Here is a 13,730-nt window from a genome sequence, read left to right as displayed (position 1 = left end):
ATCACCATAGAATATCTGCAGAATATCTCACATCACCATAGAATATCTGCAGCATATCTGACATCACCATAGAATATCTGCAGAATATCTGACATCCCTATAGAATATCTGCAGAATATCTGACATCACCATAGAACAGTGTTTTCCAACCAGGGTGCCTCCAGCTGTTGCAAAACTACAACTCCCAGCATGCCCGGACAGCCGTTGGCTGTCCGGGCATGCTGGGAGTTGTAGTATTGCAAAAGCTGGAGGCACTCTGGTTGGGAAACACCACCATAGAATATTTGCAGGATATCTCACATCACCATAGAATATCTGCAGCATATCTCATATCACCATAGAATATCTGCAGCATATCTGACATCACCATAGAATATCTGCAGCATATCTGACATCACCCTAGAATATCTGCAGCATATCTGACATCACCCTAGAATATCTGCAGCATATCTCACATCACCATAGAATATCTGCAGCATATCTCACATCACCATAGAATATCTGCAGAATATCTGACATCGCCATAGAATATCTGCAGCATATCTGACATCACCATAGAATATCTGCAGCATATCTGACATCACCATAGAATATCTGCAGCATATCTGACATCACCCTAGAATATCTGCAGCATATCTCACATCACCCTAGAATATCTGCAGAATATCTGACATCACTCTAGAATATCTGCAGCATATCTGACATCACTATAGAATATCTGCAGAATATCTGACATCACTATAGAATATCTGCAGCATATCTGACATCACCCTAGAATATCTGCAGAATATCTGACATCACTATAGAATATCTGCAGCATATCTGACATCACCCTAGAATATCTGCAGAATATCTGACATCACTATAGAATATCTGCAGCATATCTGACATCACCCTAGAATATCTGCAGAATATCTGACATCACTATAGAATATCTGCAGCATATCTGACATCACTATAGAATATCTGCAGAATATCTGACATCACTATAGAATATCTGCAGAATATCTGACATCACCATAGAACAGTGTTTTCCAACCAGGGTGCCTCCAGCTGTTGCAAAACTACAACTCCCAGCTTCCCCGGACAGCCAACGGCTGTCCGGGCATGCTGGGAGTTGTAGTTTTGCAACAGCTGGAGGCACTCTGGTTGGGAAACACCGCCATAGAATATTTGCAGGATATCTGACATCACCATATAATATCTGCAGCATATCTGACATCACCATAGAATATCTGCAGCATATCTGACATCACCCTAGAATATCTGCAGCATATCTCACATCACCCTAGAATATCTCCAGAATATCTGACATCACTATAAAATATCTGCAGCATATCTGACATCACTATAAAATATCTGCAGCATATCTGACATCACCCTAGAATATCTGCAGAATATCTGACATCACTATAGAATATCTGCAGCATATCGGACATCACTATAGAATATCTGCAGCATATCTGACATCACCATAGAATATCTGCAGCATATCTCACATCACCCTAGAATATCTGCAGAATATCTGACATCACTATAGAATATCTGCAGCATATCTGACATCACCCTAGAATATCTGCAGAATATCTGACATCACTATAGAATATCTGCAGCATATCGGACATCACTATAGAATATCTGCAGCATATCTGACATCACCCTAGAATATCTGCAGAATATCTGACATCCCCATAGAATATCTGCAGAATATCTGACATCACCATAGAATATCTGCAGAATATCTGACATCACCATAGAATATCTGCAGCATATCTGACATCACCATAGAATATCTGCAGAATATCTAACATCCCCATAGAATATCTGCAGAATATCTGACATCCCCATAGAATATCTGCAGCATATCTGACATCACCCTAGAATATCTGAAGAATATCTGACATCACTATAGAATATCTGCAGCATATCTGACATCACTATAGAATATCTGCAGAATATCTGACATCACTATAGAATATTTGCAGCATATCTGACATCACTATAGAATATCTGCAGAATATCTGACATCACCATAGAACAGTGTTTTCCAACCAGGGTGCCTCCAGCTGTTGCAAAACTACAACTCCCAGCTTCCGCGGACAGCCAACGGCTGTTCGGGCATGCTGGGAGTTGTAGTTTTGCAACAGCTGGAGGCACTCTGGTTGGGAAACACCGCCATAGAATATTTGCAGGATATCTGACATCACCATAGAATATCTGCAGCATATCTCACATCACCATAGAATATCTGCAGCATATCTCACATCACCATAGAATATCTGCAGCATATTTGACATCACCATAGAATATCTGCAGCATATCTGACATCACCATAGAATATCTGCAGCATATCTGACATCACCATAGAATATCTGCAGCATATCTCACATCACCATAGAATATCTGCAGCATATTTGACATCACCATAGAATATCTGCAGCATATCTGACATCACCATAGAATATCTGCAGCATATCTGACATCACCATAGAATATCTGCAGCATATCTCACATCACCATAGAATATCTGCAGCATATCTGACATCACCATAGAATATCTGCAGCATATCTCACATCACCATAGAATATCTGCAGCATATTTGACATCACCATAGAATATCTGCAGAATATCTCACATCACCATAGAATATCTGCAGCATATCTCACATCACCCTAGAATATCTGCAGCATATCTGACATCACCATAGAATATCTGCGGCATATCTCACATCACTATAGAACAACGGCTGTCCGTGCATGCTGGGAGTTGTAGTTTTGCAACAGCTGGAGGTCCCTGGTTGAGAAACACTGCCATAGAATATCTGCAGCATATCTGACATCCACATGGAATATCTGCAGCATATCTCACATCACCATGTAGTGTCTCCAGTATATCTCACATCCATATGTAGTATCTGCAGCATGTCTCATATCATTTAGCGTCTACATTATATTTTACATCGTTTAGTATCTGCAGCATATCTCACATCACCATGCAATATCTGCAGCGTATCTAACATGCAATAACTGCAGCATATCTCACATGAACATGTGGTGTCTGCAATATATCCCATATCAATGTATAGTATCTGCAGCATATCTCACATCAATTCATATATCAATTAATATCTAGCATCAACATTCAGTGTGTGCAGCATATCTTGCATAATTTAGTTTCTGCAGCATATCTCACATTAAGTATCTGAGGTATTGAGTTTGCATCCATTGTCTTCCATGGTTGCATTGTTTCCTATAGGAAGACATTAGAGTCACTTTCCTGCACTGCTGCAATTTTACTAGAGAGCATGAGGAAATCTGCCCAGAGACTCCAGACCAGAGAGGATCCTAGTGTGGTGTCCCAGTACAGAACATGTTACACTGCCTGTCCTGTCAGGTAGATTTTGCCTGTTATTTTGTCTTTATTGTTCTGTGTTTATACCAATGTATACTGTTTATCCTATGTAAAGTGTACTGTTCCTTTATGGTAAAGGTTGTAAAGGTGTCATGTGATCACTGTGGCCAATTAGAGTCGTCAGCCTAAGCTCCCTGGTCTGGCTAGACAGTGTGGAGCTAGTAAGCTGTTAGTTAGTCAATTCAGTCAGTGTCAGCGCAATGTGAGGGTCTCTGAAGCACACCTGCCCCATACCTCTAATGGGGACAGGTTTAGTCTGGAGTGTGAGGAGAGTTCTAAGTCTGGTCCTGGGCAAGGAGGAGAAAGGAGAGTCTGCGCAGCATCCAAGTCTGAGGAGAAGTCAAGTCTACGCCAAATCGCTAGCATCCCATCGTCCAGGTCAAGTCTGTCAAAGTCAAGGAACGAGAGTAGAAAGCCTTTGGCAGCTCTGGTCCAGAAATCCAAGTTCACCCCTGGTGGTAAGCAATTCTGTGGATGTAGCGTTAAGTACCCTGAGTCTATCAGTGTGGGAAGAATCCCTAGACCAGCCAGTTCTTAAAGGAAAGGAGTGGACTTAAAGGCTGTTCCAAACGCTGGAGCCGACGCCGGGAGCTTATGATGTCATGGCCCCGCCCCCTCATGACATCACGCCCCGCCCCCTCAATGCAAGTCTATGGGAGGGGGCGTGACATTGTCACACCCCCTCCCATAGACTTGCATTGAGGGGGCGGGGTGTGCCGTAATAAGGGGCGTGGTATTGACTGTATTGACAGGTATTGACTATATATTGGTTCGGTCCACAGTTAGCAAATAGACAGCTGGGACAGTTCATTGGGTCAGTCCATTATTGTAGGTAGTGACTGTGCATTGGTTTGGTCCACAGTTAGCTAAGAGAAAGCTAGGACAGTTAATTGGGTCAGTCCATTATTGTAGGTAGTGATTGTGCATTGGTTTGGTCCACAGTTAGCTAAGAGAAAGTCAGGACAGTTCATTGGGTCAGTCCATTATTGTAGGTAGTGATTGTGCATTGGTTCAGTCCACAGTTAGCAAAGAGAAAGCTAGGACAGTTCATTGAATCAGTCCATTATTGTAGGTAGTGACTGTACATTGGTTCGGTCCACAGTTAGCAAAGAGCCAGCTGGGAAAGTTCATTGGATCAGTCCATTATTGTAGGTAGTAACTGTGCGTTGGTTTGGTCCAGAGTCAGCTAAGAGACAACTGGTTAGGGAGGGGAACAATGCCTCCAACCAAAAAGCAATCCCATGAACAAATAGTTAAAAATGTACGACAAGACGACATGAAGAATGTGAAGAAGAAAGAGCATGAAGACTCCAACAAACATCTTGTGAGAGACGCCCTTAGAAAGAGAAATACTGAATGGTGACAACACGGAATGGACGGTCTACAGGAATAACTGAGTTCCTCACTACATACAATACGGGTCTGAGCAGACGGAAAGTCACTGTTCACACTACTACTAGTATAGAACCTGCTACAATCATGTCACTGTCTTGTTCCAGTCCACGCTGTGAGGACAAAGTGCTGCAAGCCTCCAGCTCCGAGAAAGAGTTTTGTCTAAAGCCCCTTTCACACTATAAAGTTGTTCCGTTAACAGATCCATTATAATCGTCTGTTAGGAAAGCCTTAATAAAAGGATGTTAAACGTATGTTACAAAATCCCATTCAAGTCTATGGGATTTTTGATTATCCATTATGACCCGTTATAGCCCATCATGAAGAACGGACTTTTGAGACCCGATGCGATCAGAAGTTATTAAGCAGGGGAGCTGGGCTCCCTTGCGATGTATCGTGTGTTTTTACTTTCATTTTTAAATCCCTCCGCGGGGAGCCCTGAATGGCCGGTACTGAGGAGCCATTCAGGGCTCCCGGCGGGGTTTTTAAAATGAACAGAGTGAGTGGCAGCGGGGGCCATATGTATATCACATGGTGGTATATCGTGTGGGGGGGCAAGATATATAGTACTGCAGGGGGGGCAGACATATAGCCTAGATATCTAGCCCCCCAGCGCATTTATAATGTGCCCCCCTAATCCCCGCCAGCGCATTAATAAAGCTATGACCCCCGCCAGCGCATTTATAATGTACCCCCCGCCGGCACATTTATAATGTACCCCCATCAGCGCATTTATAATGTGACCCCCGCAGCTCATTTCTCCTATTATGCCACCGCAGCACTATATGTGAAAAGTATTTCTAGCAGTGCATAGTGCCAGCAGCCGGCCGACCCGATGATGCTGCGGTGGCATAATATGAGAAATGAGCTGCGGGGGGCACATTATAAATGCGCTGATGGGGGTACATTATAAATGCGCTGGCGGGGGTCATAGCTTTATTAATGCGCTGGCGGGGATTAGGGGGGCACATTATAAATGCGCCAGCGGGGGGGTATATATTTATAAATGTGCCGGCGGGGGGGTATATATTTTATAAATGCGCCAGCGTGGGGTATATATTTATAAATGCGCCAGCGGGGGTCATATTATTAATGCGCTGGCGGGGGATACATTATTAATGCGCTGGCGGGGTGTCATATTATAAATGCGCTGGGGGGCTAGATATATAGGCTATATGTCTGCCCCCCTCCCCCTGCAGCGCTTTTAATATACATATGGCCCCCGCTGCCACTCACAATGTTCATTTTAAAACCCCGCTGGGAGCCCTGAATGGCTCCTCAGGACGGCCATTCAGGGCTCCCCGTGGGGGATTTAAAAATGAAAGTAAAAACGCCCGCTCCCCTGCTTAATAACTTCTGATTGCATTGGGTCTCAGAAGTGAAACCTGATGCGTTCAATCCCTTATCCCCTGTACTACAACCCCCATCATGGAACAGACTCTGTTCCATGAAGGGGTAGTAGTAGTAGTGCTAATGTAGCCTCCCCAGCCACCAGCAGACTCCCGCAGCCGGGGAACTACTACTCACATCATAGAAACAAGTCTGTTCCATGATGGGAGTAGTAGTAGTCCCAGCTGTGGGAGTCTGTAGGCAGAGGTGCTAAAACGGCCGTACATAAGGGATGTTATCATGGGTCTTAACGGATGAATATGTGGGGGTCAAGATGTCAGTACCATGCCCCTCGTCATGTCACGGCAACGCCCTCTCAATGCAAGTCTATGGGAGGGGGCGTGGCCATACCCCTCCCATAGACTTACATTGAGGGGGCGTGGTGTGACATCACAACCCACGCAGCCTGCACTCAGCATTTGGAACTAAATGCTCCGAACGCAGTGGCGGTGGAGTAGCCCTTTAAGTCATCCCTGATCACCAAGTGAATGGGGCACAAGATGGCGGCACAATTGTCTAATTTTTTCCAATTCATTGTTGTGCTACTCTGGAGGAGGAATACGTTGTGCATCCGATATTGTGAATTACTATAGCACAGTAGACGGGATGCCCGCAGTGGTGGCCCAGCGCCGTTCTGGGGTTGCTGCTTTGCCGTTTGCTCCCCCACCGATACAATGTATCATTTATATTCATTGATGATGAGAACGCGCGGCGCCAGACGATACATTTTTCTCATCGCTATTTTCCTTCGTGTTGTTTCCTTGATCGTCCATCCACACCGGGTTTGATCACTCAGAATACATCCAATTTCAATTATCTGCGCCGTTTCCTCCAGAGAACGGTAAAAAAAAAAAAACACTGGCGAGGAGCGGCAGCTATTAAATGGAGCGAATAAGAACGAGTTCCCGGGATCACAACATCCACATGAAAAGGATTCTTCAGCCTTGAGGAATCCTGGGAGAGTTGAGTTGTACGACGGGGAACGCGGCGGCACGAGGACTGACACACTTAATTACACGTCGGGCGGGATGCCGACTCCCGAGAGCGAGCGCTTCGCAGGAAGTGAGTTACGTTGAATCTTACAGTATTTCAGTATAAGGAGTGAAGCTCCAGGGGGCGAGTTCAATTATTAAAGATTTTTTTTTTATATGTAAAATCTTGTTACTGCGGAGTTCTATCCAACCAGTTGTAGCGTATATATTATTCATAGCGGATACCTGCAGTTTATCTCCGGAACAAATTGGATCCGAACGTGCGCGGAAAACTCTATATTGTTCACAGAAGCTTAAAGGCCATAACTGCTCTGTAGGGCGAAAGAGAGATAGAACACCCACCGGGCGACACCCGACTCATCAGTGATGATTTACAGTATACAGAGCCAGACAGTATATATAGTAGTTATATTCTTGTATATAGGAGCAGTATTATAGTAGTTATATTCTTGTATATAGGAGCAGTATTATAGTAGTTATATTCTTGTATATAGGAGCAGTATTATAGTAGCTATATTCTTGTATATAGGAGCAGTATTATAGTAGCTATATTCTTGGATATAGGAGCAGTATTATAGTAGGTATATTCTTGGATATAGGAGGCAGTATTATAGTAGTTATATTCTTGTATATAGGAGGCAGTATTATAGTAGTTATATTCTTGTATATAGGAGCAGTATTATAGTACTTATATTCTTGTATATAGGAGTAGTATTATAGTAGTTATATTCTTGTATATAGGGGCAGTATTATAGTAGTTATATTCTTGTATATAGGAGCAGTATTATAGAAGTTATATTCTTGTATATAGGAGCAGTATTATAGTAGTTATATTCTTGTATATAGGAGCAGTATTATAGTAGTTATATTCTTGTATATAGGAGCAGTATTATAGTAGTTATATTCTTGTATATAGGGGGGCAGTATTATAGTCGTTATATTCTTGTATATAGGAGCAGTATTATAGTAGTTATATTCTTGTATATAGGAGCAGTATTATAGTAGTTATATTCTTGTATATAGGAGCAGTATTATAGTAGTTATATTCTTGTATATAGGAGCAGTATTATAGTAGTTATATTCTTGTATATAGGAGCAGTATTATAGTAGTTATATTCTTGTATATAGGAGCAGTATTATGGTAGTTATATTCTTGTATATAGGAGCAGTATTATAGTAGTTATATTCTTGTATATAGGAGCAGTATTATAGAAGTTATATTCTTGTATATAGGAGCAGTATTATAGTAGTTATATTCTTGTATATAGGAGCAGTATTATAGTAGTTATATTCTTGTATATAGGAGCAGTATTATAGTAGTTATATTCTTGTATATAGGGGGGCAGTATTATAGTCGTTATATTCTTGTATATAGGAGCAGTATTATAGTAGTTATATTCTTGTATATAGGAGCAGTATTATAGTAGTTATATTCTTGTATATAGGAGCAGTATTATAGTAGTTATATTCTTGTATATAGGAGCAGTATTATAGTAGTTATATTCTTGTATATAGGAGCTGTATTATAGTAGTTATATTCTTGTATATAGGAGCAGTATTATAGTAGTTATATTCTTGTATATAGGAGCAGTATTATAGTAGTTATATTCTTGTATATAGGAGCAGTATTATAGTAGTTGTATTCTTGTATATAGGAGCAGTATTATACTAGTTATATTCTTGTATATAGGGGCAGTATTATAGTAGTTATATTCTTGTATATAGGAGCAGTATTATAGTAGTTATATTCTGGTATATAGGAGCAGTATTATAGTGTGTATATTCTTGTATATAGGAGGCAGTATTATAGTAGTTATATTCTTGTATATAGGAGCAGTATTATAGTAGTTATATTCCTGTATATAGGAGTAGTATTATAGTAGTTATATTCTTGTATATAGGAGCTGTATTATAGTAGTTATATTCTTGTATATAGGAGCAGTATTATAGTAGTTATATTCTTGTACATAGGAGCAGTATTATACTAGTTATATTCTTGTATATAGGGGCAGTATTATAGTAGTTATATTCTTGTATATAGGAGCAGTATTATAGTAGATATATTCTTGTATATAGGAGCAGTATTATAGTAGTTATATTCTTGTATATAGGAGCAGTATTATAGTAGTTATATTCTTGTATATAGGAGGCAGTATTATAGTAGTTATATTCTTGTATATAGGAGACAGTATTATAGTAGTTATATTCTTGTATATAGGAGCAGTATTATAGTATGTATATTCTTGTATATAGGAGGCAGTATTATAGTAGTTATATTCTTGTATATAGGAGCAGTATTATAGTAGTTGTATTCCTGTATATAGGAGTAGTATTATAGTAGTTATATTCTTGTATATAGGAGCTGTATTATAGTAGTTATATTCTTGTATATAGGAGACAGTATTATAGTAGTTATATTCTTGTATATAGGAGCTGTATTATAGTAGTTATATTCTTGTATATAGGAGACAGTATTATAGTAGTTATATTCTTGTATATAGGAGCTGTATTATAGTAGTTATGTTCTTGTATATAGGAGACAGTATTATAGTAGTTATATTCTTGTATATAGGAGCAGTATTATTGTAGTTATATTCTTGTATATAGGAGCAGTATTATTGTAGTTATATTCTTGTATATAGGAGCAGTATTATAGTAGTTATATTCTTGTATATAGGAGCAGTATTAGAGTAGTTATATTCTTGTAGATAGGGACAGTATTATAGTAGTTATATTCTTGTATATAGGGGCAGTATTATAGTAGTTATATTCTTGTATATAGGAGACAGTATTATAGTAGTTATATCCTTGTATATAGGAGCAGTATTATAGTAGTTATATTCTTGTATATAGGGGCAGTATTATAGTAGTTATATTCTTGTATATAGGAGCAGTATTATAGTAGTTATATTCTTGTATATAGGAGCAGTATTATAGTAGTTATATTCTTGTATATAGGAGCAGTATTATAGTAGTTATATTCTTGTATATAGGAGCAGTATTATAGTAGTTATATTCTTGTATATAGGAGCAGTATTATAGTAGTTATGTTCTTGTATATAGGAGACAGTATTATAGTAGTTATATTCCTGTACATATGGACAGTATTGTTATCCATATATACATTGTTCTTATTCACTGTACTGACCTCACATGTAGAATTCTTCAGAGGTGATGGGTACAGGACGTTGGTCATTACGGAGCTCTGAGAAGTTTTCGATTCTCTTGTGTTTAGAATCAGCACCGAGTCATCTACATAAAAAAGAAGAAATTAACTAAATAAAGGAATAATTCCAATGTCTAAACAACAATACTCCCTGAGAAATGTTTTCTGTTCAGCAGGTAGAGAACATAATCACACAATGTAGACGTCTTGTATCTCCAAGTAGGTAGCGCCCCCTTTGTCAGGGGTGTTGTACTGTATCTTATGCAGAACACCCGGAAGAAATGATGTCACTAAAGCTCCTCCTTTTTCTAAATAACACAACTGAGCTCCCCTCTTCATCTGATGACATCACCAAGGCTTTTCCTGATTAAATAACAATACCGAGGCTACTCCTGATTACATGACATCACTCTGACTACTCCTGATTAGATGACATCACTCTGACTACTCCTGATTAGATGACATCACTCTCAGTACTCCTGATTAGATGACATCACTCTCAGTACTCCTGATTAGATGACATCACTCTCAGTACTCCTGATTAGATGACATCACTCTGACTCCTCCTGATTAGATGACATCACTCTGACTCCTCCTGATCAGATGACATCACTCTGACTCCTCCTGATCAGATGACATTACTCTGACTACTCCTGATTAGATGACATCACTCTGACTACTCCTGATCAGATGACATCACTCTGACTACTCCTGATCAGATGACATCACTACGACTACTCCTGATTAGATGACTTCACTCCGACTACTCCTGATTAGATGACATCACTCTGACTCCACCTATTCACAAGACATCACTCTGACTCCACCTATTCACAAGACATCACTCTGACTCCACCTATTCACATGACACCACTCTGACTCCTCCTGATCAAATGACCTCTCCTGATCAGATGACATCACTCTGACTACTCCTGATCAGATGACATCACTCTGACTACTCCTGATTAGATGACATCACTCTGACTTCTCCTGATTAGATGACATCACTCTGACTTCTCCTGATTAGATGACATCACTCTGACTTCTCCTGATTAGATGACATCACTCTGACTCCACCTATTCACATGACATCACTCTGACTCTACCTATTCACATGACATCACTCGGACTCCACCTATTCACATGACATCACTCTGACTCCACCTATTCACATGACATCACTCTGACTCCACCTATTCACATGACATCACTCTGACTCCACCTATTCACATGACATCACTCTGACTCTGCCTATTCACATGACATCACTCTGACTCCACCTATTCACATGACATCACTCTGACTCCGCCTATTGACATGACATCACTCTGACTCCACCTATTCACATGACATCACTCTGACTCTGCCTATTCACATGACATCACTCTGACTCCGCCTAATCACATGACATCACTCTGACTCCACCTATTCACATGACATCACTCTGACTCCACCTATTCACATGACATCACTCTGACTCTGCCTATTCACATGACATCACTCTGACTCCACCTATTCACATGACATCACTCTGACTCCCTCTATTCACATGACATCACTCTGACTCCACCTATTCACATGACATCACTCCTGATCAGATGACATCACATAACCTTATTAAGTGACTCAGGCGCTGTACATTTTATATGAGAGCTCTTATACTAAGGCGCCCCCCCCCCCCACATCTGGTCCTGACCTGCAGCTATACCGATCCTATTACAATGGCCAAGAAATAACCTATTCTATTATATAAAGGGACATAATGAAGAGGACACAAAAGCTTTGAAAAATGACTGTAGGCCGGGGAAGGTTCGGCACAATAATGTCCATAAACAAGCGGCTGACAGGTTGTCTTCATTCTTCTGGACTGATTGACAGCTGCTCCGAGTCCTCTCCCCGCCGGACGCATTAAACCTCAAGGTGACATTGGAGAAGTTTATTAGAGACTGCGGAGACTGATGACCCACTGAGCGGTTACCTTCACTTCATACTGGAAGGGGTATCTAAGCATAAGGTATCTAAGGCACTGTTTCCCAACCAAAGTGCCTCCAGCTGTGGCAAAACTACAACTTTTAGCAGGTAGGTAGTTGTAATTTTGCAACAGCTGGAGGCACACTGGTTGGGAAATATCATGTTATGGTACCATGTGTGATACTGTGAGTTAAGGTATCTAAAACCTATTAAAGGGGTTATCCAGGAAAAAACTTTTTTTTTTATATATATCAACTGGTTCCACAGATTTGTAAATAACTTCTATTAAAAAATATTAATCCTTTCAGTACTTATGAGCTGCTGAAGTTGAGTTGTTCTTTTCTGTCTAAGTGCTCTCAGATGACACGTGTCTCGGGAGCCGTCCAGAGTGGAAGGAAATCCCCATAGCCAACCTCTTCTACTCTGTGCAGTTCCCGAGACAGACAGATGTCAGCAGAGAGCACTGTATCCAGACAGAAAAGAACAACTCAACTTCAGCAGCTGATAATTATTGGAAGGATTAAGATTTTTTTTTATAGAAGTCATTTACAAATCTGTTTAACTTTTTGGAGCCAGTTGAGATATGTATATATATATATATATATATATATATATATATATATATATATATATATAAAGTTTTTTCCTGGAATACCCCTTTAAGTGTGATACTATTAAAGTATCTAAACCAATCATGAATAGTATATGAGCTGACGGCTGTACCTAAGTCTTCACGCGTGGACGAGGTATCTATGTGATACTATGTGTTACGGCAGTGTTTCCCCAGCAAAGTGCCTCCAGCTGTTGCAAAACTACAACTTCCAGCATGCCAGGACAGCCTTTGGCTGTCCTGGCATGCTGGGAGTTGTAGATTTGCAAAAAAAAAAGTGTAAAAAAAAAAAGTTAATAAAGATGATTTAACCCTTTCCCTAATAAAAGTAAGAATCGATCCACTTTTCCCATTTAAAAACAAAAAACAAAAAACTGGGTAAATAAAAATAAACATATGTGGTATCGCCGCGTGCGGAAATGTCCAAACTATAAAAATATATCATCAATTAAACCGCACGGTCAATGGCGTACGCGCAAAAAAATTCCTACGTCCAAAATAGCGTATTTTTTGGTCACTTTTTATATCATGAAAAAAATTTTAAAAAGCGATTAAAAAGTCCGTAAAAATAAAAATAAAAATTCATAGGGGTCAGAAGATGACAATTTTGAACGTATACATTTTCCTGCATGTAGTTAGGATTTTTTCCGGAAGTTCGACAAAATCAAACCTATATAAGTAGGGGATCATTTTAATCGTATGGACCTACAGAACAATGATATGGTGTCATTTTTACCGAAAAATGTACTGCGTAGAAATGGAAGCCCCCAAAAAAGTTATAAAATGGCGTTTTGTTCT

At 39.9% G+C, this 13,730-nt stretch overlaps 1 protein-coding gene across 1 annotated transcript in view; it reads right to left on the bottom strand.

The window, feature by feature from the left end:
- The window catches only part of ALK (ALK receptor tyrosine kinase), a 1,017,868-nt gene that overhangs the window by 178,017 nt on the left and 826,121 nt on the right, over positions 1–13,730 (bottom strand). The window contains exon 8 of the mRNA XM_056568555.1: positions 10,334–10,437. Within this exon, the coding sequence (XP_056424530.1) occupies positions 10,334–10,437 (104 nt within the window). The remainder of the gene's footprint in view (positions 1–10,333; positions 10,438–13,730) is intronic.

This window comes from Hyla sarda, chromosome 3, assembly GCF_029499605.1.
Source record: "Hyla sarda isolate aHylSar1 chromosome 3, aHylSar1.hap1, whole genome shotgun sequence".
In the NCBI taxonomy this organism is placed as follows: domain Eukaryota; kingdom Metazoa; phylum Chordata; class Amphibia; order Anura; family Hylidae; genus Hyla; species Hyla sarda.
The sequence above is the reverse complement of the archived record's forward strand: the minus strand, read 5'-3'. Positions and strand labels throughout refer to the sequence as shown.